Below are 25,985 nucleotides of genomic sequence, written 5' to 3' on the forward strand. Positions count from 1 at the left end.
GGAAGGCTCACAACTGAAAGAAAAAAATAAGTTATCTGATTTTCTTCACCTCTTCAATAACCCCCTTATTCTTCTTCTGTTCAGAGAATGATGAGACAGGTGTGATGGATAGTTTGCTGGAAGCCCTACAATCAGGAGCTGCATTCAGAGATCGCAGGAAGAGAGCACCAAGAACCAGAGGTAAGCCTCCCTTTATTTTACAAACGTTGTACACATATTGAATATGATGACTGGGAACGTTTTTTTTTACATCAGTTTTGTAGTAATTTTGTTAGTTTGTGTGTTGCTGGGAAAAAAAAAAAAAAATCACTGAACAAAATCCATGCTGGGATTCATTAGATACAGTCATTATGTTCTCACTTCCCAGTGAAAATACTTTGTTGTACACTTGCAGAACAAAACATTACCTGATTAAATATTAAATGTAGAAATATTTTTGGTTGTTTCCAACAAGAATGCAAACATTTTTCATCAGAAATCAATGAAAATGTCAATTTGAATACAACAGTTTAACTTCTGCACGTTTGTGTTGTTTTTAAATACGCTATTTTTACTTCTTTTTTTTTTTCTCAACTGATAAATGTTCAGGCCTTTCTTGTCTATTTTAGTATTTGTTGGCATCGTGTACTCACTACCTCCTCTGCAGATAACCAGCCACAGACCATCAGCCCCAGCTCCTTCCGCCAGGTCCTCAGGCCTGTTAATCATGGTAAATCATAAAGTAAAAATCCATTCAGTTAAAGCATTAGGCATGATCAACTCTGTCTACTTGTTCTTATAAATCATCAATTTCCTCCTTTCATCCTCCATTAATTCTTCATGTCTGCCTGGCTTATGTCCACATACTCTTTCAGTATTCTTTTGTGACCCTCTGTTAAAGTGTGGAGGGCCAGTATAAGGCAGTGGTGTGCTTGGAGTGTGGAAAAAGTCGATTCTTCTGAATCAGTGTGTGTGCCCCGTGTTCTTTTGCCATCGTTTGCCAAAGTCTCTTAATGTTTCAATAACTGCAGCATTTGAATTAAACGCTGTGTATTGATGTTACATGGTTACGGTTGACATCGTATGCTGGTGCTCAGTAGATAATAATAAATATATACTGCTCCAAAAAAAGGAAACACTAAAATAACTAGGGCTGTAAAAAAATAACTTGTTAACGGCGACAACTAATTTATATAATTAATTACGTTACATTTTTTTAGTGTAGTAGCGGTAATGTAAAAAAAAAAAAAAACACGGAAATAGGGACAGTTGTGTCGGAATGTGCGACAGGAAATACATTTCTAATAGCGAAGGGAGCAGTGGTTTTTGAGATCCTGCTGTAGATGATGGTGATGATGGCTGTGTTTGCGTGAGAGACGAGAAAGAGTATCACAAGTAGATGAGACATTTTGATGAGCTTGTTGGGTATCGTGTAGACATGGATCTGACAATTTGTGAGCCTGGTGATATCATAATATGCAAGTTAGATGAGTGAATTTACTCCCATCACACACTTTGTATCATACTGATGACTTTTTCTCTTTACAGTATGCCTTTATCTCGAACCATTTTCAACTGTTTGAAATAGTATTATCAAAACTGAATATTGTCTTGAAAAAACTCTGGCGCCTAAAGGGTTAATTCAGATGTACAATTTGTAAAAAAAAAAAAATGTTTACCTTAAATTATGTGATGGCTTTGAACACAACCCCTCATTGCTCATAATAACAGGGTTTAAAATGTGTTATTAAATACTTTGTTCTTTAAATAGTTGAATGTGCTGACAACAAAATCACAAAAATGATCAATGGAAATCCAATTTATTATTATTATTATTATTATTATTATTTGGGGGTGTCTTGCTGTCCACCTGTTGTCTATCCCATTTGCACTTTGATTAAGTGTTCACTTCATTTTTTTGAGCAGTTTACTTTATACTACAATCGTCCCTCGAGCTTATCAAGGTGAATTGGTTCCAGAACCGACTGCGATAAGTGAATTTCCGCAAAGTAGGATTCAATATTAATAAATGGAATATTTTTGTAGCTGGAGCATAGAAAACCTGTTTTTGACCTTCTAAATGTATGGGTTTTTTTTACCATTATTAGAGCCCTGTAGACATGAAATAACGCCCCTATGGTCACCTTTACATTCCTATGCGCAGGGTGCGGGATCACTGCAGGGACATAAGAGACGGCCGCCGCTCATAGCATATAACAAGCTAATAAGCTAACTAGTTGGCCTCCAGTGTATTTGTTCTAAACTTAAAGTGTTTCAAACCGAGTGGGGAAGAAGGACAGGGTAAGGCTGAATCCCAATTCCACCCCTACCTTTAATCTTAGCCCTTACCCCTAGGTTTTGTGTAATCACAAGAATCAAGGGTTGTCCCAATTCTTTTTCAAGGGGTAAGGGGTAAGTTCTCAGGGGTGCAGCCCTAGAAACCAAGTGTGGTTGTGGACCAGACTTGAAAGGAAGGGGTAGGAGGATTTTACTCGGATACCACACTCCAGCTGAAAGGATGGCAGAGTGGAGACCAAAAGGATATACTGTAAATGTAAGTACTAAAGCATAATTCCTGATTGTCACAGTAACATCCCTCATGTTTTATTAGATATTCAGTCCTTTGCTACTCCATGTAAATATTGGCCATGTTTTGAATTGTTGGTTGTCGCTAGTTATAACTAGCTGGCTAACACTGTTATCTAACTTCACTACAATCAACTACATTTCATAAATGATTAGACAATGATTAGGTAGCAACCACATTAGCCTTGCTAGCGAGGGGAATCTACACTACTGAACTGTGCTGGGACAGTCGCGTTTTATATTAGCTACCTAATTACTCATGAAACGCATCACATCGTCGTGAAGTATGACTGCTGTGAATTATAGCCACACTAGTCCACCGACAATTCTCATGGTGAGGTATATTTATGGCATTCAGCATATGGTATGAATGGTCAGGAAGTGAGCTAAATAACAGATGTAAACAACATGGCCATAAATGGACAGCACACCAGATTATCAACCAGTTTATTTAACTTTTGTAATCTAAAGTTTTCCCATCTATTTTTGTAAACCATCACTCTATATTTGCTTTCAGCACACTATTACTTTACTACTATTACTATTATTGCCCATCAATCATGCATATGTGTCATTCCTGCAGGAGATTATGGGCCAACTGATGTCAGCCCGCTGCTACACCACACAACACTCCAGGACTATTCAAAACTGCAATCCCAGTGTGGAAAAGTCAAATGCAACAAAATGCCATTCTGGACATTCTTACAAAAGAATCTGAGAGGGAACATCAATGGCAGGAGGAGATTTAAATTTCACATGTATGTTTGATATTTTTTTTATATAAATGTTGTTACAGTGCTGGTTGTAAGATGTTATTTATTAGAGTTGTTTGTTGTTTTGTAATAAATGTCACAGTTTGTAAAAATGTGTGACTTTTATTTAACGTGTGCCTACGTCACAGCCAGAAAGCGGTGAAGGGTGATTGTGTAATGAGAATCAAGTGGTATCCCAAGGGGCCAAGGGGTGGAATTGGGATTCAGCCTGAGAAGCCAAAAACGCTCTACTTCCATACGGAATGGGAGGAGGCCGTTTTTCCACTCTCCCATGTCGGACATGCCATAGTTGACTTCATACACTGTTGTGTCTAAGGTACTGTAATGTCTCATCAATGTAACATTACTGATGCCCAGTGACCAGAATACGACGTGACTTGTCTTTCAATATATTGTGACTAATAATAGGCCATGGTCAACCAGGAAACAGTGATCATTTAATTAGTTTTTGAAAAACAGCTAGGTAGCAATGTTTGAATATACAGTATATACACTAGCCAGCATAATCTTGCTTTTAGGTGTTACCCCATGCGGTTGGCAGGTTTGACTTTACCTATATATTACTGGAGAGTTCTGAGAAACAACCAAAGCCAAACATGCTATCTTTATCTATACTCACTAAAATGGCAAAAAAATAATTAGGTGCATTACTGAGTTTGTGTTTTATTTCTGTTTTTGGCCTGTTTTATGGCTGTGGCTGTTCAGTTGGCTGTCAAAAAGTGTAGCATAGGAAACATCCAAACATCTGATCTAAACATCTCAATGCTTCTCTATTATTACTGAACCACTTATGCTGTAACCCTTTTACCTTTCATTACTTATAATTTGAATCCCCAGTAGGCTGGGGTACAACACACATGAATAAAATTATTCACACTCAGTCCACCCACATCTTTGATGGCAATGATAAAGGGCCTTGCTCTGTTGTTCTGCTTTGACTTATCTGAAATTAGATTGGAAAGTGATGTAGGGCAGGGAGATACACAGAGTGGGAGGAAAGAGACAGATTGAGGTGGCTGTAACATAAGAAATAAAGAGAAATGGTGTGAGGAAGAAAGATTGGACTAGTTGGTGAGCCTGAAACAAAGGTAGACAGTAGACTGAAAAGTGAATATCAGCACTCAGCACAGGTTATGTGTGTGTGTGTGTGTGTGCATGCTAGAATGAGAAAGATTGTACTTGACAAACCTGATTTATAAATGAAGGGATGAAAAAAATACAGTGCTGAAAGAGTGTTTAGAGTTTAATATTTCTAATATGAAATGTGTCTATTGTGGATAGTACAGGTAAGGAAGGCTCTGGGGAGGGTGCGGGACCGGGTTACCCCAGTTGGTAGTTGCAAACCTGACCTGTTGACCAGTAAACCTGAAGACTTCCGCCTGTCACTGCGGGCATCGTATTCACTGCCAGCCATCCAGAGCAAACACAGCTAATTACTTTCGTCTACCCTGCCCAAACACCAGCTCAGCCCTCTCAGTGCCCATTCATCTTAATTTTCCCCACTCTACCATCTGCCTCCTAAATAACACTCCTCCACATTTCCGTACCATCCCATATCCCTGCTGTCTTCTTGTATACTTGCATGACCTGACAGTCGCCCTCCCCAAACATAATTGCCTGTTATTGGTATGAAATCTCAACACTCCTTCTGCCTTAGCCCACTGCTCATCATTCTCTTTCCACCTACCTCCCAAGATTTATGTCTTATATTTCCACACTTACGTTTCTGGAGTAAGCCAAACCCAAAGTGTGCTCTGTTTGCTTGAGAGATAATGTTTATTCTGTGGCATAAGTACCGAAATCACTCATTTGACTTCCATGCTGATCGGGAAGGCCTGAGTTCAAATCTCCGTTTGGGCAACTTTATGTGGAGTTTGCATGTTCTCCCTGTGTGTGCGTAGGTTTTCTCCGGGTACTCCGGTTTCCTCCCACATTCCAAAAACATGCATGTTAGGTTAATTGGCGACTCTAAATTGTCCATAGGTATTAATGTGAGCGTGAATTGTTGTTTGCCTATATGTGCTCTGCAATTGGCTGGCGACCAGTCCAGGGTGTACCCCGCCTCTCGCCCGAAGTCAGCTGGAATAGGCTCCAGCATACCTCCATGACCCTAATGAGGATAAGCAGTACAGTATAGTACAGTACAGTATAGAAAATGGATGGATGGACTTCCATGCCACTTACACATTATAATGGCATCCTGTAAGGCTCATCCTTTGGCCACCTCAAATAAGAATGTTACAGAAATGTCCGTTTTGCCCTGTACTGTATAATTCCGTGGAATTGAGCGTCCAAACAAAGAATCCCACGCATTGGTGACTCAGTGTTGTCGTATTATTAACAATTGAGATGCTGGGGCATGACCTTAAAAAGGCGGTTCATCCTCGACACCCCTCCAATGTGGCTGAATTACAATAATTCTGCAAAGATGAGTGGGACAAAATTCCTCCACAACGCTGCAAGAGACTCATTGCAAGTTATCACAAACGCTTGATTACAGTTGCTGCCGCTAAGGGTGGCCCAACCAGTTGTTAGATTTAGGGGGCAATCACTTTTTCACACAGGGCCATGTAGGTTTGGATTGTATTTCTCCCTTAATAATAAAAAGTTTCATATTCAAGTTGCATTTTGTGTTCAGTTGTGTTGTCATTGACTAATATTTAAATTTGTTAGATGATCTGAAACATCGAGTGTGACAAACATGCAAAAAAATAAGAAATCAGGAAGGGGGCAAACACTTTTTTACAACACTGTATTTACTTAGTCTGGAGAAAGTCTGCAAAAAGTATGGACTTTTGAAATGTCAAGTTTGTAGGAACCCTGTATGTTAAGAGGTATGTGTTAACATTTTTGGGTGTCTGGAACGTACTAATTGGATTTACATGATTTCCTACGAGAACATTGTTTCAGTTGTCATACGTTTCGGTTTTAGACAAACCCTTTAGAACGGATTACTCGCGAAAACCGAGGTTCCGCTTTATCCTCTTAATAATGGTTTTCATGGGTGTTGTTTCACTCCCATGAGGCAGCAAAGGCAATTGCAACATAAATATATGTACCATACTGTAAACTACGTTGAATTAAACTGTTTGAAAAACCTAACCTGCATTGTACCATTATGTTAAAGAAAAATGAACTGCACCTACAGATACATGTCAGTTGTAGATAGACGGTGCTTTCCTTTTTTAGTGGTTTTTGACTCAGTGGAAGCTGTTTTAAAATAATGTTGTCGTGATGAGCATGAATGGCAGTGGCCTTCCTCCACCTTTTGTTGAACACAAATTGAGAAAGTCATCATCTACCGAATCTCTTCTTTATATTCATATTATTTTTGCACCTTCTTCCTGCTGTAAGAGCTTTCCATTTTTTCAACTGCTGCTGATGTCTTTCACCATCTCCCTTTCCTTACAACCAGCACACTTTAACATGAGCCAGCAGCTAAAGTGTTTAGCTGGGTCTGCAGTCTTCTTCAGCACACATTCACATGTACACATAAAAGTACACAGACAGACCTGCAGACTTTAAGGGATGAAGGTAAGAAGGCTTTGCGGTGGCTCGCCTGGGTTAGGATAAGGCTTTGGGTCTCTGGGCCTCCTCTGCACTTTAAATTGGATTGGGCTCTTCAAAATGATAGATCGATGGTTGTTAGCCACGCGGGTGTAGGAGACTTATTGAATCTATAAAGCAGCCATAGCTTTTTAACTGTGTCCATCTGAAAACATCTCTCCAGGCAATGTCTGATCATTTCATTCTGTTTTTGCAAGCCGTCATTTTAGGTGTGCTGAGAGGCTGCTGTGTGCAGGTACATATGGACAGGAATCACAAGAGAGTAGTGAAGTGTAGTTCTTTTCTTCTCAGTGTGTATTGCCAAGACAATAAGAGCCAGTAATAGATATGTGTGTAATAGTGGTGATGGGGTAAAATGTGGAGGCCACAGATAATTGCCTTTGCCTCCAGGAACATTCACTTCGAGACCATTGACACAGGCCTAACAACTGCACCATATGTCACACCACCAAATTATTTTTTTTAAGTCAATGAAAAGGTAAGTTTTTGAAGTCATGTTTTTGAAAGAAAAGAAAACGTAGATCTGACTTTGTTCTTGTTAGTTGTCTCTTTGCAGTGTCAACTTATGTCCATTTGTGGAAAACAACTGTAGTTCAAGTATCATGGTATACACTGACAGCTAGTCCAGTCTTTAAAGTGCTCATGTCACCAAAACAAAGTTTGAAAAAAACAAAAAAATGAAGTTACTTACTTAATAAAACATTTTTTACATTTTGCTGCCATAGATAAAGAACTATGAAATAGGAGTGAAATGAAGTGTTGATTTTGACACACTACCCCAACGACTTTTCTGAACAGACGCCTTCTTGGGTGTGACGTTACTGCCAGACTACATTCCGGGAACCAGATTCAAATACATGCAGCCATGAACTCACGGCAAAGCTAAGAAAGTGACATATTCACAACAATAACACAATAATAACATTCACTGATATTGTGTTGTGATAACTATGCTATGTTTGTTTTTTTACTGTCAGTATGTGACACTGACAGCTGCAAAATAAAAGACAAGTTAGCCCTGGAATGAAACCCCATAATATTATTTTAAGATTCGTAGAATAGATCTAGTAAAAAAAAAAAAAATATGGATTTACTACTGAAACTGACAGCTCAACTGCAAGATAGGCTCAAAAGACGAGTGACTGCAATCCATGTTTTGCAAGCAATTCACATCTAGAACACTTACGGCAACCAGGTGCAAACAAGCACAGCCATGACAGTGACATATTCACAACAAGCGAGGAGTATATGTTTTACTGACAGTGATAGCTATAATAGATAACACATTAGCCGCCTAACTAGCGCATCAGGAATCCACACTACATTTGCTGCCAACTAAAGCTGGCTACCTGGCATATTAGCAGGAGAAATGTGAATTTACTTTCTGCCACCTTGGCACGCATTTCCATGGTTGAACGTCCTGTGGGTTTTTGACTTTTTATCTTTTTATTTATGCACGGCAGCATGGAAACATTTGTCCCACGAAGTTTGTCGATCATCTGACGTGTCGCATGGTGTCTTTTAGAAATGTGAACAAGCTCAGTCCGTCTCCTCGAGTCTTCTAGCAAAAGCCTTCAACACAATGAGCTTGTATAATATACATTTTAAAAAAACAAACAAAAAAAACATTCTCCGATAACTGGAGCATAATAACTGGGAATGCATTGTGGTGAATGACAACTTCCAGGTAGGACCTGTCTGGCTTAGATGTCAGTTGCTCCGTCTCCTCCAGACGCAAAAGAACTGACAATTTTTTTTAAAAAGGTAAATATTTCAATATTCAAGTGTTTTGTTGTCATGAGCACTTTAAATGTATACCAAAAGTACATGTTCGCAAGAAATGATTATGGTTAAATTGAGACCCACCTTTATTTGACTACCATAAATAAAATGTAGGCAAAGATTGCCAAAGCATGATTGCACTGAAACCAGGACAGAGTCACCGAAATTTTTGTCACACGGGAATGGGATACGATTAAAAATTGATTAGCGCAACATACAAGGCAAAACAAAGGTACTAATAGTGACTAAACCGGGAGTCAGAAACTGGTAGGAACGGGGGAAAATGTATTTTTGCGATGTTAAGGAGGATTGGCTGCTCAACACCCCTCGCTCAGTACTGGTCTTCTTGCAGAATCAGAAGCTGTTTCTTTTTCCGCACATGGGAGATGCAGTCTCTTGCTGTTGTTTGGATGGCGGCCTTGCTCTGTTAACTATTGCTAAATTCATCTTTTCTAGTTGTAATTACATAAAACACTGTATTGTAACACAACATGTATTGGAACACCAAGTATTTGAAAACAATGACATTTCCATTGTTACATTTATACGTATTTAGTCTCTAAATTGTCTATAGGTATGAATGTGAGTGTGAATGGTCGTTTGCCTTTATGTACCCTGCGATTGTCTGGCGACCAATCCAGAGTGTACCCCATCTCTAGCCCAAAGTCAGCTGGGATAGGCTCCAGCATACCCCGCAACCCTAGTGTGGATAAGCGGCATAGAAAAAGGATGGCTGGATGGACACTTATGTTTATACATTTTGTTGTTGTTGTTGTTTTTAAATTATTATTATTTGCAGTCTCATTTCTGGTCTTCTTGTGTACTTTCCACTCATCATAGTTCCCCATGTTACTTCCCCTTTTTACTGGTCTTAATGGTTTCATGGGTTACAAATAGGGATGGGAATTGATCCGAATTTTATGATTCTGATTCCATTTTCATTTTCTGCTTAATGAGTCAGCTCTTTATCGATTCTCATTTGGAAAAAAATGAGAACAAACAGGTTGATTAGCAACAACTTTACTTATTTTAGAAGCAATATGATCTTCCAAACCCATCACTGAAGTCTTATGAGACCCACAGCGTAGGGATCCTCAATGGCATGCCAGGGGGTCCCCAGAAAATATAATTTGTTAAAAATAAATATAAAAAATAATTATAATAACAAAATAAATACTCTTCTGTAGAAATTAACAAAATACAAGAAAAATTATTTTGTGGGAATAACGCAAAAATGTCCAGTAACATGTTCAAGATTTTCTCCTTATTAACAAATTATCCTTATTAAAGGAATATATGAGATGAGGCAATCACAGGGTTCCTATGAAAGTATGGAATTTGATTTGTAAAATTGAAACTCCAAGATGGAACAATATTCATGTTTCCAAGACTGTTACCACTGCTCTGTTTTCTAAAAGATAAAATTATGAATAACTGAGGGGAAAAAATGGCTCAATCTGTTTTTCTAAGGCGTTTTCTAGAGCAGCTGAGTTGTTGTGTGTGAGAGCACACAGTGGGCGACACATAACGGAAAACATTTGGAAAGATTGACAAGTTGAACAAGTAGCTAGCCCTCTGCTCCTCCTCCAACCCTTTGAATGAGCTACATTACCTAGCTATAATCTCTTAGAACTTATATGGTGACATAACAATATACATATTCAGAAGAATGAAAAAAAAATCATAATTTAAATACAAAATCATAATTTAAATACTAGGACTGCAACTAATAATATTTGTCTTAGTTGATTAATCTGAAGTTGCTTTGTTTTGATTAACAGAGTAATTGGTTAGGCACTAGACGGACCAATTTAACATAAATCAAACACAAAAAGTTAGTGGTTTGGTCCGCAGCATATTAGAAAAGAGGCAAAAATGTCCATCGCTGCTTTCCAAAGTAAAGGCTAAATGTGTGATGAAATATCTTGTTTTGCCTAAAACACAAATATACTATGCCTGTGAATATCCTCATATTTTCAGCCATCCTTGTCATTGCATTCTCGGGGCACTGAATCGAATGCAACTGGACTGTTCAGTTTGTCTTCAAAGATGTTTTGCCTCTTATCCCAGCAGACTTCATCAGTTCATGATCAGTGGCTAGGTGGGCCAAACACTAGTATGACTAGGTAGGACAGCCCTAGTCTGATACAAATATAATAGGATCATTTCATGGATGACTAAGGAAATTTTAAAAATGTTCATATTTGAGAGACTGAAATTAGAGGATACAGTATTTCCATTTTAAAATACTAAAAGAGTTGTGAATTAATTGGATGAATGATTAATCATCAATTAATTGTTGTAGCTCCATTGATACACATCTCTTTACTGTATCTGGAAAAAGTATTGCATTTTCAAATGTCAAATCTATAGGAACCCTGCCAGTGATAAATACAATCAGGTCAGGTCCAATTGAATTGTGCATTGTGCAATTCTGAAACCATCAACTATGAAGAATCAGCCATTCTTTTGCAGAAAAATAAGCATATCTGCTTCTTTCTGGACTTATGGTGTCGCCTACTGTGGAGAACACCCCCTCAGACAGGGTGGAAGATGCCTGCATAAAGATCGAAAAGGCATTCATTCAGTCATTGCAAATATTTCTGCATATTGGTAGTATCTCTTCCCTTTGATGACAGATCCACTTTTCAAGTATTACAAGTTGCCCTGTTGTCATCTTTTCACGTGAAATGTGACCAACCTTTCGAGCGTTAGTGCTGCTTGTGTTTCCTGCTGGCTGCATTGGTGAATGATGTCGGCACGCGCATTGTTTAAGTTACATAAGCTACGCAACGTGTGTGGTGACGTCATTCTCAACAAGAACCGGTTTTTGATTCCCATCCCTAGTTGCAAAACAGATTGTATCGTACTTTGTTATTGTCACAGATCACACACATCTTCTCAGTTCACAGCACTTTTTGTCATTAAAAAGGATCATACATTTAGCTAATGTAATACGCATATTTATTAATAAAAATAGCAGTTAACACAGAGGAACATTCCAAGAGAGGAGCGAAGAGGATAGTCCCACCAAACCCGACAAATATAAAATATACAGTTGTGTTTATTTGCATGCGATTAAACTGCTAATACCTTAACATACAATTGCATTTACGGTATTATGTGTTTGAATCATGGTGTGTGACTATGTTAATTCCTAGCTAACTTGATACACGTTAATGTCATCAGTTTACCACCAAAAATCCTTTCTAGCTTTTCACCTGCATTCTTTTTTAATCTCCATCTGTTTCCAGTAAAATAACAAAAGCCAGTATGTGAAAAAGTTTGGACATTTATCATGCATTTGGTAATGACGACACAGGTGGTCACTTTATCACCTCCAAGTCTTAATGCATGATTATTTTCTTCTTTCTTTCTCCTGGGTGTGTACCTGTATATACTGTACTTTTAGAATAGAATCTCAAATAGCACTCCAATAATGAGTGGATCATAAATTCATTTTCACCACAGCTTTGTGTTAATGAAATTTTACAGCATTCTTATCTTCTGGCTACACACATTTGTCTTACCTTCAGTATGAACGCCAACCGTCATTTAATATACCTGAGTGATAGATTGTTTTATGCACTTTTTTTGTAATGGAATAAAATGTTATATTCTGTCTACAGCAATACAGGGTGTGGCAAAAAATGTATACACACTTTAGATAATTGTAAAGTAGGTGGTAATTATCATTTGTTCAATTTTTCAAAAGTAATAGAATTTGCAAACATAATTTTATTGTTTGTCAACGCCTGTTCTCAAATGTTCGTCCATTCTGGTCCAGACACTGGTGACAACATGAAACAATTGAATCGCACACGTCACAACACAAATTCCCTTGGTATTTGCGTGCAGTCACGTTCAATGGCTTTTTTGTCTAGCTGCCATCATTTATTTCAATGCATTTAATCTACAAAGAAAAAACAAACAGAGTTATCAGCTGCTAAAGGGTGTATACATTTTGGGACACCCTGTATATGTGAAAAATGTGTTAAAGTGCATTAGCCACTAGCCCTACTTGTGCCATAGTTTTAATGTCAGGCCATCATGCAGAAGTTGTTATTTCTTTTATATATTCTTTTATATATTTTTATATCTTTTCAGCAAAACAGCAACATATACACTCCCCTTCAGAAAAGTTTGGGAACACCTGCAGTTTTAGGAACACCAACAGGTGTTCCCAAACCTTTGGAGGGGAGTATATCTATTTGCATGTACTAAAATGCCTTGATCCTGACATGGAGGGAATGCAATGACATTGAGTCATTCTCACCTCCTTTCATCTGCCACTTTCTTAAAATTAGTACTTTCAATTAAACCCTACTGTTAGTGTTTTCCCTAGGCATTCACATTAGACAACTACACTCCTGATAAAAAAAAAATAAAATAAAATTAATTGTTAGAATTTGCATTTTGCACATTTGGATCTTAATGAGGTTTTAAGTAGAGCTACAATATGCAAAAGCAAGAAGGGGGAGTGGGACAAAAACATTGTGAAAAAGTAATTTATTGAAAACAACAATTAAACTGAAATAGGCTGTTTATCAGCTGATCAAAAGTTTAAGACCATTGCTCAAAAAATAACAAAAAACTCTCCAAACCAGAAAAAAAATATATACTGTATATCAGTAGGACTCAGTAATGAGTAGCTCCACCGTTCTTGTTAATCACTTCAAAAATTGGTTTGGGCATGCTTGATGCATGCATGCTTTTGTGCATAAGATAAATCAGACTGGGTTACTTTGTTTGATTAACAATGTATAGACCTGTTCTATATGAAAGGTTTGCTTAAATTACTTCTGTTGCCATCTGATGCTATTTAGAAAATAAAATTAAAATAAAAATTAACTTTTTAGTCTAGTCTAGTCTGTGTTGATATACAGTAATACATTTTTAAAAAGTAATATTTGTCTCAGCCTGGCTATCAGTCATTTCTGCTGAAAGTCAGACATGAATGTGATGACAAAGTCTGAGTTGATATATTTGATTCATGTGGGCTACAAGTATGTAGTGTGGCTGCTTAAAGTGGACTAGTAGTATCAAAATGCACACACCAAAGACAGAATCAAGCTTGGCGCAATGAAAAATACACTCCTGTTCAAAATTTTAAAAACCAGTTGAAAAATTGCAAGAATTTACATTTTGCACTGTTGAGATTTTGGCTTTTAAAGGCTGTGGTCTTAAACTCTTGATCAGCAGATGAACAACTTATTTCAGTTTAATGGTTGTTTGCGATAAATTGCTTTTGATTTTGATCAAAAGTGTATATACCATGGTGACAGTATGTCCGTGTTTGTGCAAGTTGATCTGCATGCATCCAAACTATAGATTCATTGCCTGTGTCAGTAAAATATTCAATAGCTTTGGAATCTCTATTGTACAAAATAGTTTTTCATTTAGGTGTAAATTTCTTGAGCTGCTGCCTTCTCTATAAAACCACACTTGACATTTCTTTCTCCTCTAGCCTGTGGAGACTATAAACTGCTTTTCATTTCAGTTGAACCCATTAAGGTCTTCACTTTTCTACTGCATCCGCTGCCCTGTCTTTTGGAAAGCCCCTTTTGAATGTTAACCACCCCTTTTAGGAATCAAAATACAGCCAAAGAAGTAAAGGGAAGGAAGTGGCTGCTTAACAACAGTTTTTTTTTTTTTTTTTTTTAATATATATATATATATATATGTCTGCCTATTTATGCACATTTTAGCATTTATGTGCAACTGACAATAGGTTATACAGTGGGGAATATAAGTATTTGATCCCTACTGATTTTGTAACTATCCATCTAGATTTTTATTTATTTATTTATTTATTTTTTTTTTTTTTTGCGGTGAGTTATTGTAACCGAGGGAGGCAGAATGTAAAACAAAAAAAAAAAAAATCCAGAAAAATAAGGGAAACTAGAAAATAGGAAAATTAATTTGAATTGGATCCCAATGCAAGACGTGGCTTAGTACTTGGTGGACAAACCCTTGTTGGCTAGCCCATCGGTTAGACGTATTGTTGTTGGGCACCAGGGTTGCTAGAGAATCCGCCCCAAAGCAGATTGTTTCCACCTCCATGTTTGACAGTCGGGATGGTGTTGTTGAACTCATGTTCAGCATTTCTCTGCCTCCAAACAAGTTAAGTCCAGTTGATGCCAAAGAGCTCCATTTTGGTCTTATCTGACCACATCACATTCCACCAAGCTTTGTCTAAATCATTTGGGTGGGCCTCTAGATGTGCCTTTTTGAGCATCGGACCTAAAATTTACCCCAAAAATTCAAATCCGAGTTGGGAATTGTTTTATTTTTTAATGTAAACATGTATAACGTGTAATAAACCCTTCTTATAACTTAGAAGGCAAATATAAAATGTACAATTTAAGTATTAATCTACATATTTGGCAAACAACAAAGATAAATGTGGTAATAATTATTTACCTTCAAATCCAAGTGAGGGCTCAGACAGTTACTGTTCACTATGCACACAACAAATAATGTGTCTCATTCCCATTCTAGTTCTTTTAATGCCTGTTTACTTGACTTTATGCTTTACGCTTTGAAAGCTGGTGCCTTCCTGCGCCTAAAGCACATACAAATGACATTAACTTAACACAATGACAAATCATCAAAAAAATGGAATGAATTTAAATCTAGTTTTTCTTGAGCAATTGTCACCATTTAAAGACTTGTAGGTAGTTTCAGGTAGTCTGCACTTTTGACATGAGTTGTCAGGGAGCGTGTGTGGCTGCGTCATTATGCTACGCCACCTATATGCAGTGCCTGCATTTTCTGCCTGTGCGAGGTCAAAGAAACCAAAGAGTTAACAAATTAGAATTTGTATGCAAATACCTGATAAAATAAATTATTTTTAAACTAAGAGATTTTTCTCTGTCCGAGCAATAACACATTTCATACATATACACAGATCTACCAAATTAACACTTGGCTTTTTTTATTATACTTGTAGTATTATTTTTACAGTGGAAATCAAATATTCTTCAGAAAGTTTTTCCAGCTGTAGAAGCTCCTATAAATGTGAAGAACTTGCTTTGGTTTTACTCTTCTGTCCAGCTTGATGGCGTTTTAGTCTGGGGACTGCGCTGACCACTGGTTTTCAATCTTATAATTTTTTCCTACGTAGTTCTGGCATGGCTTGGATTTATGTTTTGTGTCATTATCTTGCTGTAGGCAAGTAGCCCTTGGCCAACATGTGCACAACAGAGGATACCACATCATAACTGCCATGTCTCCTGTTTTCCTAAGGAAACTATCATATTTCTTTCTCGTCGCCCTCCCATTTCAATAGTTTCCCATAAATCTCATGTATTTTAACCTTCATTAGGGGAAAAAAAATCCTGTGCAGGTGATAATGGTGACACAGGTGTTATGACTGGCTGGCTGTACAAAAAATGCACAAGTCACCTGTGACGTGATTCATTCAAATCGACAGCGCAAGAGAGATGGATGGCCTGCAGAAAACAGTATGTCGATAGACAACAGCACAACCTGTGCTTTACTCTCATGTAAAGTCAACCACTCCGGTCCAGCGTATGTGTACAAGTTATGGTTTAATTTGGTAATGGTTTCATTTATTTTGAACATGCATGCAAGTTACACTGGAATACATCAGAAAGAACAATTAACAGTTCCACATGCCCAAAAAGGAGTAGGAATAAGCAAAGCTTATATAATCTTACCCCTTCTCTGTTCCACATCAATTGCAATACATTTGTTCGCTTCCTGTATTCCAAATGTACTCTTAGCCAATTTTAAAATGCATAGGAAAATGATAAGGCAGTATAGCAATGTGGTGCAATAGGAGTCAAGGTTTATAATAATTGAAAATAAATTATAAACAGTCATGATAAATAATAATGATATAATTATAACTGATGAAAAGGTTAATAGTTGATAGAAACGTAGTTGGTTGATGAGTGAGTACAAACAACGTAATAATTGAAGAAGTCCATAAACAGTCCAGTCCAGTTGCAATCGATTGAATGCCCTGAGAATACAATGACCTGGATGAATGAGAATATTATCAAGCACAAGGCCGAAGAAATGAAGCGTTAGTACTAATTGCAAGAGTGGTTAGACATAGCACCGTATGTACACAGTGGTTCAGGACTCTTTGCTTTCTCCAGGACAAAATGTGACAGACAGTATGGTAGACAGCAGGTCATTCGTGACTTTACAGATGTCTTTTCTATGTAGGTTGAACAGTTTTGGTCCCAGTATTGCCCTCTGGGGTATGCCACACGATATATTTAAGCTGTATTTTCGTAGCTTCATATATTGCTTCCTGTTTGCTAAGTAGCTTTTTATCCAGTTCAAAACTTACCCTCTGATTCCGTACATTTCTAGTTTTTTAATTGGGATGTTGTGATTAATTGTACCAAATGCTTTTGTTAAATCCATGAATACTGTCGCTACACACTTTCTGCAGTCTATAGCGTTGGTAATTTCCTCAGTTATTTCGATTAGTGCCATGGAAGTTGAAATGTTAGGTCTGTATCCATGTTGGGTGTCCGCGAGCAATTAATTCTTATTTATAAATTTGTCCAAACTGTTGTTAGCTTTTCAATGATTTTAGAAAATTGTGGTAATAAGGAAACTGGTCAGTAGTTTGTGAAATTATTAGTCTAGTTTTAAGAAGTGGCTCGCTCCTACCCCTCCGAACTCTCCTGCCAGCTTGACATTGACTTTTTCCTTCAATTTCGGATCAACATTTGCACCTGCAATAGTAGCGTTACCTTTTGGTAGTGGCCTGAGGCATTGAGAGCGCGGTGCTGACACGTTGCAGGCGAATGTGTGGAGAAGCTAGTCGCTAGCCACTGTGGTGTGGCAAGGTGTCAATACACCAGTAACGTAGTTCTGTCGGCGTACAATGTTAATAATAATAATTACAATGTCAGTGTAGCTTGGTTAATATGCACGTCACATTATATTTAAATGGAGCATTGTTGGCACTTTTTGGAGTTTTTTTTCAGAAGTCTTAATAGGAGGAATAAGTGTTTCCCGTTGCATTCTTAGCTGCATCTTTTTAGCTGTTTGTATATCTTTTGAACGCACAGAAAAGAGATACGTGTGTTCTTGTCTCGTATGGATTGTGGATGATGGGCAATTTTTTTTTTTTTTTTTTAAAGTGCAGTTTTCCTTCAAATGTCTGTCACTATGACAGATTTCCGTCAGTTGGACAGTACTTGCTACCTCAAAGCATTTACCGTTTGTTGTCATCCCTCTTGACTGAGGGTCGTGTGCAGTGAAGGCTGGGACAACAAGAACTTCTCATAACCAGCTGCCAGTAGATGCCACACTACCTGAAGCTCCATCTTTAAGCCCTGCTCTCGCAGATGCCATCTTATGGTTGTTAGGCTGCAGTCACCATCAGTCGGGGCCTTAATTTGGGATCAGCCTATGTTTTCCCAGACAAGCCTGTCGGATCCACCGGCTTAGTGCTGGTGAAAACATTTTGGGTCGACCGCTTGACATTTTTGTCCCATAACCCTCAGGGTCTTTTAAGAAATTTATATCACGGCAGCCATGCCACATTGCAAGAGGCCTTGCAGTTCAACAATCCTGCCACGAACAGCCTGTTTGAGTTATTGTGCAGTTACAATGCAGTTTTCATTGAGTTGCCAACTCTCTATTTTGTGTTTCTTGCTCCTGTTACTTCTTTTTACATGTTAATGCTCTTCTTAGAATCTGGTTGAAGTGCAAGATAAGGATTTTCCACCAGTCTAAACATTTTGTTCAGGAGTGTATTGTCCATGGCATGGTGGCCTCTGTGGAGGTCCTCCACAGCAAAGCCACTTGCTTTTAATAATGGTTAGTTTTATTTGCACATACAAAATCTGCCTTTTTCATATGTTAGTCTGTAAGGTTGTTGTTTTCAGTATCACTGTCACTAGGCTTAAATGTACAGTGTATACATGTAATAAAGGTTTTTTGGCAAATAATATTTTACAAATAGACATACCTCTATTACAGTATGTTTGTAAGAGAGGAAAAAAGAGCCAGGATCTCAGTGGACAGCTGTACTGTGTTTGAAAATTTGTCCCTTATGACACACACACACACACACTAGAGGTGACAACTTTCTCTATAATTCTCTTCTTACTTAAGAGACTGTGTTAAATGTTGAGTGTGCATGGCTCTGTCTGAAATGTGAGCGTGTTAATGAACAGGCTTACTTAAGGGTTTAGAGAGAGAAGGAGCAGACTTCCTCTAAATCATCCGTCATTCTCTCCAGTATTTCGAGCTGGAGCTCTGACAATGGAAGGTGTTTGGGCTACAGTGGAGGTGACATGATTTATCATTATGGTGAGTGATTATGTGAAACCTCTGTACATGAGAGGCAGACATATATATAAATATATAAAATAATTATCCATGGTGATTCATGAAACATGCAAAGAGTCGTCTATCGGTGCTTCTGAAAAATAGCCATACGGAGACATTGTGAATAAATGAACTGCGGATGTATTTAAATTTAATACAGTACATTTAAAATGTTTGACGAGAAAATGAACTGTGTCCAGCCAGTGAGACATAAAACTATTCTTGATGGCAAGATGCTATTTTCTAACTAATTATTGTAATCACTGGCCTTCAAGCTTGTCACTATAATGTGTCATATTTAAAAACAGCTTGAGGTAGGAAATGACAAAATGTAGCACCTTTTCCATTTTTAATGGATAATTATCTGTCTCGGGTGTTGTAAAGACAAAATGATGAGCACCAAAATAGATCAAGTATAATGAAAAGTCTGTGATCTCCTTTCCTGGCAGTGAAATAGGAATCAAATATTGAAACACTTAACGTTGAACCACTGCTCTTTTTATGTGCAAATTCCGCTTCACACATTGACAGTTCACTCCAACTCGATTGTTTTTTTTGAATCATGCTTGTCATCTTTCTATTAGATGTAAGTCATTAGATCCTTGCTAGGTCCCAGTTGCCGTGACTGCGAAGGATTCATACTTTGATAAAAGAGGGTAAATGAGTTGCATCCACTTTAATAGGCTTAAGTGAACAACTTTGAAGATCCAAATCGAATAAATAAATAACAAAAAAAGACGAAAACAACCACAATCACAGTGAAGAGGTGTTTGACAGACATTTAACACGGGACATTTTAGCAAGCAACAGTATTTAAGTGCCAGAGGAGAAAGATCCAGTGGGAGATGCAGTATATGAAAGCAACATGTGGCTAAATATGGCACTATGTTGCGGATTGAGTGGCCTGTGATCACAGTGGAGTTATATGGTATTGGTAGGTGTATGTTATGGACTATGAGCACAGGTGCGTTTTATTGATGCATAGGCCTGTCACAAAAACAAATTTTGCTGGACAATAATTGTCCTACAAATTCCATCCATCCATACATTTTCTTCCGCTTATCCGTGTCTGGGTCGCAGGGCAGCAGTCTCAGTAGGGAAGTCCAGACTTCCCAGTGTCCAGCCACCTCTTCCAGTTCCACTTGGAGGACACCGAGGCATTCTCAGGCGAGCTGTGAGACATAATCCCTCCAGCGTGTCCTAGGTCTACCCCGTGGCCTTCTCCCGGCTGGGTATGCCCGGAACACCTCACCAGGGAGGCATCCGGACTAGATGGCCGAGCCACCTCAACTGGTTCCTCTCAATGTGAAGGAGCAGCGGCTCTACTCTGAGCTTCTCCCGGATTACCAAACTCCTCACACTATCTCTTAGAGTGAGTCCAGCCACCATATGGAGGAAACTCAGTCCCACCAATTATTGTCAATAATCAATATTATTGACAGCATTTTTTAGACTATTTTTTCATTCATTATATGGCATAATAATGTGAGTACATCTTATCAAAAGCAATAACCTTTAATTTCCCAGGAGTATCTAACATGGTATTGTAATGTCAACAGCTTTTAAATAAAATAAACATAAAAAATTTAACAAAAAAAGACAAAAAAACACAATGAAAATAAAATCGAATCTGCGTGTCTTAGCAAAAAATTTACTTAATAAAAATCACAACCATAACCAAAAACAATTTTTAAAAAAACACTCCAATAAAAAGCACACACAGCAATAAATACAATAAATAAAATGGAGTATCAAGTCTCTGTAAATATAATTGCACTTGAATAAATAATGAACATTGGCTATTATTCCTTAACATACAGGTATAGCAAACGGCACTATGAGAGTGCACCATTTTTTTCTGTTTTTTATATTTACTTTGCCGACCAAATGTCTCAGTAAGCGTTGACTGTCCGGTAAGGCTCCACTGCACCTCGAGCGGTACTTTTTTTCCCCCAGTTGGGAAAACTGGACAGGATGGTAGTGTTTGAGATGCACTATCCCCTTCTTTGTTGTCACTACTTTCCAGCAAATGCCACATAACGGTTCGTCAGTGTTCATGCGCTTACATAGTTAATCATGTTTATCAGACGGGTTCGTCATGTCGATGCTCTTAATTGTGATGTTTGTAAACGCCCCTCACTGTTAATGATATTGGTGCATAAGGAGGAAGTGTTGTTGTGGGAGAGAGGGAGGAGGAGACACGTGTGCGAGCTAAAAATGTGTTCTGTGTTTAATTTGAGCATTCCTATTGCCGTTTAGGTTTGGTAATACAACTTTAAAAGAACGTCAAACTCTGTGTGACTCCGCAAATGCTACATTACATTGGCCACTGCAAGAAGTCCCAGAAGTTGAAAAATGAAGAACAGCAAGGAACTCTCCCAATGCAAACATGTGTGAGTCTATATTATGTCTTATTTTCAATTTCGTCTACTATATTGGGTAATATTTGTGTGTGTATTGTATTGTATGTGACTATAGGGGTGTTATTCCATGTCAAGAGGTCTCTAATAGCGTTGAAACCCCATATTTAGAAAGTCTTAAATATGTTTTCTATGCTCTGACGACGAAAATATTCTATTTGTAAATAAGGAATCCTACTTCAATGAAGTTCACTTGTCAGGGTCGGGTATGGAACCAATTACCTGTGATAACAAGCGATGACTACACTACATTTTAAATTATATTGCAAATCTTACCACACTGTGAAACAGATACTCTTGTTTAAGGTTTCTCTTCTGTTAGTAGTTTAGGTTTATAAGTTACCATCTTATGGTGCTAAACCCAATACAGTATTGTAATAATGAATGGTGTTCCTCCCTTGAGAACAATGTTATGATATACTGGAGCGCACAGATTCTGTTCTAGCTCTTGATGACCAGAGAACTGAGTGAGATACTTTTAAATTGCGCTGTCTTTTGTCACCCATCAATATGGGTAAAGTGCTGTATATGCTTTTTACATAATAAATATACTGTATATGCATGACTTAAGTGACAATGTGTGGGCTTTGTGACAGAATCTCATGAGAGTTTATTAAAACAGCAGGAGGAGTGCAGCGCTTGATAATCTCACACTGTGGCGTTTGTCATACATTAAAGAGCAATCTCACTTCTTAAAAAAAAACTCAGACTCAAGGATCTAAAATCATATCTTCACAGTCACAGATGCAGTATATCACAGTTCAGTACATTTACAGTGTATTAATTCCCCACTTTACCAGGTCAGCCTTTAGGTTAAAGGGTCCCTGACATTATTCATCAACTTTGCTTGTTTGTAATTATGTTCTACATTGTTTGATTTGTGAAAGCGAATGGTAAATTCCTAAAAAAAAAAAATTACATTTAGACAAAGTAGCTCGCAGCTCAGCCTCATTTCCGGAAGTGATGTCATCAGGATGACACCTCTCATCTTAAGCGGACTAAACAAGCACTTGTCGAGGTAGATCGGTGACTTGGTTCAGTATATTTTTCATCAAAATAGTCCTCATGCTGCTGCATGTTGAAAATAGTTGCGTGATTCTGTAAGTTTGTTTTCTTTTCCAAAAGACTAAGGTTTAAGAATGAACGGAGCAAGTGCAGAGAACAAGAGACAGATGCCCACCTCGTATTCTGTTCTTTGCAGTGATCATTTCACTGATGACTTCTTTGAAGTAACACCTTTACAAGAAGCATTTGGCTTGAAAGTACGGTATAAACACATTTTGAAAAGGCATGGTATTCCACACAAAGCAAGGAAGAATGGCACTACGTCCAACTTTCGGAAAAACAGAGTAAGTCCTGTCTTCTTTGCATAATGTCTTCTAAACACTGTACCAGAATAGCGACAACGCTGCAAAGCATTATAAGTGTTGTTATTTGAACATCTTTTGACAGCGATATGTTCACTGTGGGGGGTGGCGGCGAACATTTATCCATATATACAATCAAACGGGCTATGAAAACCCCTTTACGCTCATTAACAAGCCGATAACACTTTAGGAGCTAGAGTTTTTTTCAGTTTTGACATTACTATTTCAAAAGGTTGTAGCTTGAAAATGGTTAGAGATAAAGGCATACTGTAAATTAGAAAAATCATCAGTATGACCCAGGGTTCGTGATGGGAGTATACTGTATAGTATACAGATGTCCGCAATCTCCTGGTGTAAAGTATTAACTACATGAGGCATTTGCAGAAATGGCTTGTTAAATTCACCAATGTTACTTGTCGCAATTATGCAACTTTGCCGCTTAAAGGGTTAAGACAATAACTGAAGGATTAGCAACCTCAGAGTAATTTACACTTACCATTCTGTTTTAAGGCTTAAGTCCATGTTCTCCAAGTTCTCTATTTCATCTCCAAATGTTTCTTCCTCCTCAAACTATTGACTCATCACTGAAATCTTCACTATAATCACTGTAAACATCCTCTGTCTCGTACGTCGCTATGTTTGTTTACCTGAGTGATAGTACCCCGGTGGCGTCATTTCCGGAAATGAGGCAAAACTGCGAGAGCTAGCTCGTCATGGCTGCCGCCATGAACTATAAATGTAATTCTGCGAATTTACCGTTCGCTTTCAAAAATCGGACAATCGAACATAATTACAAACAGTATATAACATGTTTAGGCAAAGTTATTTAATCATGTCAGGGACCCTTTAAATAGCAGTTTAGTACAGTTTGTCTATTTAAAGTTTCTTATTATAAGATTTTGCATATACAGTTATGCTAATGATGTAATTTTAAGACATAAAAGAAACATGACTCGCTGAAAGTTAATTTCAAATGTGGAAAAGTGTTTGGTTTGGGGAAAAGTGGACTGCAGACGTGTAAAATATGACTAATTTGGCATTTTATCTACGATTGTGGTCATTTCATGTGACAAAGTATTGGTTCCTTGCATTAAAGCTTATATAGGCAGTCAACAGAAAATGTGGATAACATCTTGAATTATAGCTGGAACTATAAACCAAGGTTCCCGAATGAGTTTTCACGGGGGCCATGTTTTACCACACATGATAACTGTAGGCTGGGAAGTACAGATGGTTATTTGCTTTTCTAGGGTACACACCAAGCGACTATAGGAGACTTAGCATTCACTGTATATAACTTAAAATAAGCAAACAACAACGAAAGCTCATACACACAATGTGTAGAGCACCCAATTTTAAGGGTCAGGGATGTGATGGTATTAAAAATGACTACCTAACTGATTTGTTACTAACAGAGCATTGTCTCAAAGTGTTTGTCTTTAACACCCATACCCACTGCAACTGTATGCGATACTAGCAACATTATGTCTTTGCTTCTTACTGTAATTTGGTATCCATATTTCTCTCCTAGATCTTTGTACCACTCTACCTGGGAGGGTTTGAACAGTTTTAAATAAATAAGTCACAGCCGAGCACAATCCTTAAAATCCAGTAAGCCTGCATTCAATATATTTTGCAGCATATTTCATCATTTACCTGTTGGTACATGCAACAGCTACCGAACTGCTTGGGTTCCTTATCTTTTTTTCATTTTAACACTAAGAATGAAATCTTTACAAGAAATTACATTTCTTTAAAAAATACATGAAAAACAGTCAAAACCAAACATTTTATCATGGTGTGTGTGCGTGCATGCGCAGTTTCATACATTTAGCTTTTGTTACTTGGCATTTTGTAAAGTGATACCTACCTAGAAAGGCAGCTTTAATTTATTTTGCTACTACGCTAGTATGTGTATTTAATCCAAAATGGTGCCATTCTCAGCAGATGGAAAGAGAGCACAATCTCCCCACCCTGTGAGTCCACGCTGAGAAAATAGCCCTCGATATATACCCTTGCGTCAGTAGAGCCAGGAAATCATAGCAACACCATTTGTGTTTGTAACTGATAATCAGACAGTGGTGTTGGCTAGTTCGTTCTTGATAGCCTGGCCGCCAGTGTTCATTAAACATTTGGCACAGAACTAGCTGTGTGGACACATGGCTATCGCTGCTTCTGTTGCTTTGTATACACACTATGTGTGTGTTGGTAGCAGACAAAAGGCAAAATAAAAATTGCTTAATGTCTAAAGGTATGCTAAAATTGATGTTTTACACTGCCTGTCACATGTTCAGCCGAGAAATCCTTCAAAGGAGAGGAATAGAAGATTTGACAAAGTTTGGTGTGTTGAGTATTGACTGAAAGTTACTAAACCATATAGGAGTGTGACAATGTAGTGATATACCAATCTATCGCGATATTTAATTGGGATGTCCCGATCCACATTTTTTGGCATCCGATCCGGTACTGATCCTTTATTTTTTTATATTTATTTTTGAAATAGTAAGCATTTGTTACAAACATGAATTTGTGGAATTGAATATGGTTATGAAGAAAATAGCTCTTCAACACATTAAAAATAATGCAACCAAGGTATTGCTGAATTTACTTTTTTGTTACACAACATGACCGATATTGACTTTTTCAACACACCGCGCCATAAGATATTATTGTTATCGTGAGTCATGTGTCACGTAACGTATCATGAGGTACCCAAATATGCCCAGCCCTAAAACCATTAAACTCAATGAAGGGGGCAGGTAGCCTCTCTGACTTTGAGTATGGAAAAAAAAAAAGTGATGTTGACAGAACAGATATGAAATTGTCCAATTGTAATACCATTTATATTTCTTGTTGAAAGGTCCACAGTTACAAAGTCAAAGTCATGCTATACTTTTTTTTTTTATGTAATCTCCCCTCCTGTAACTAGAAACCCTTGTGCTTACAAAAAAAAAATTAAGACGAAACATACAAATGTCTACCAAAATGGCAGATGTTTTAGAAGTGTAATATCTAAGTCATTTCTAAATCTTTTTTTTTTACTTCCAGCCACTCAAAATGTTCAGTGGCATCAGAGCTATCCATACACATATTGTTTTTATTTATTTTTTTTAAATTTCATTATTTGCCCTCTATGGACAATAAAAGCAGTACTGTGCTATGACCAAAACCAACTATGCTAGATA

At 37.7% G+C, this 25,985-nt stretch overlaps 1 protein-coding gene across 6 annotated transcripts in view; it reads left to right on the forward strand.

Annotated features, from left to right (window-relative positions):
• LOC129178085 (protein diaphanous homolog 3-like) overlaps nucleotides 1-25,985 on the forward strand; it is a 163,374-nt gene that overhangs the window by 106,204 nt on the left and 31,185 nt on the right. For 5 of the 6 annotated variants that reach the window (XM_054769847.1, XM_054769849.1, XM_054769850.1 and 2 more), the window contains 2 exons: nucleotides 85-180; nucleotides 647-709. In XM_054769847.1, the coding sequence (XP_054625822.1) occupies nucleotides 85-180; nucleotides 647-709 (159 nt within the window). The remainder of the gene's footprint in view (nucleotides 1-84; nucleotides 181-646; nucleotides 710-25,985) is intronic. The other variant, XM_054769851.1, reaches the window with a different exon arrangement.

The sequence above is a fragment of the Dunckerocampus dactyliophorus genome, chromosome 3, assembly GCF_027744805.1.
Source record: "Dunckerocampus dactyliophorus isolate RoL2022-P2 chromosome 3, RoL_Ddac_1.1, whole genome shotgun sequence".
Lineage (NCBI taxonomy): Eukaryota > Metazoa > Chordata > Actinopteri > Syngnathiformes > Syngnathidae > Dunckerocampus > Dunckerocampus dactyliophorus.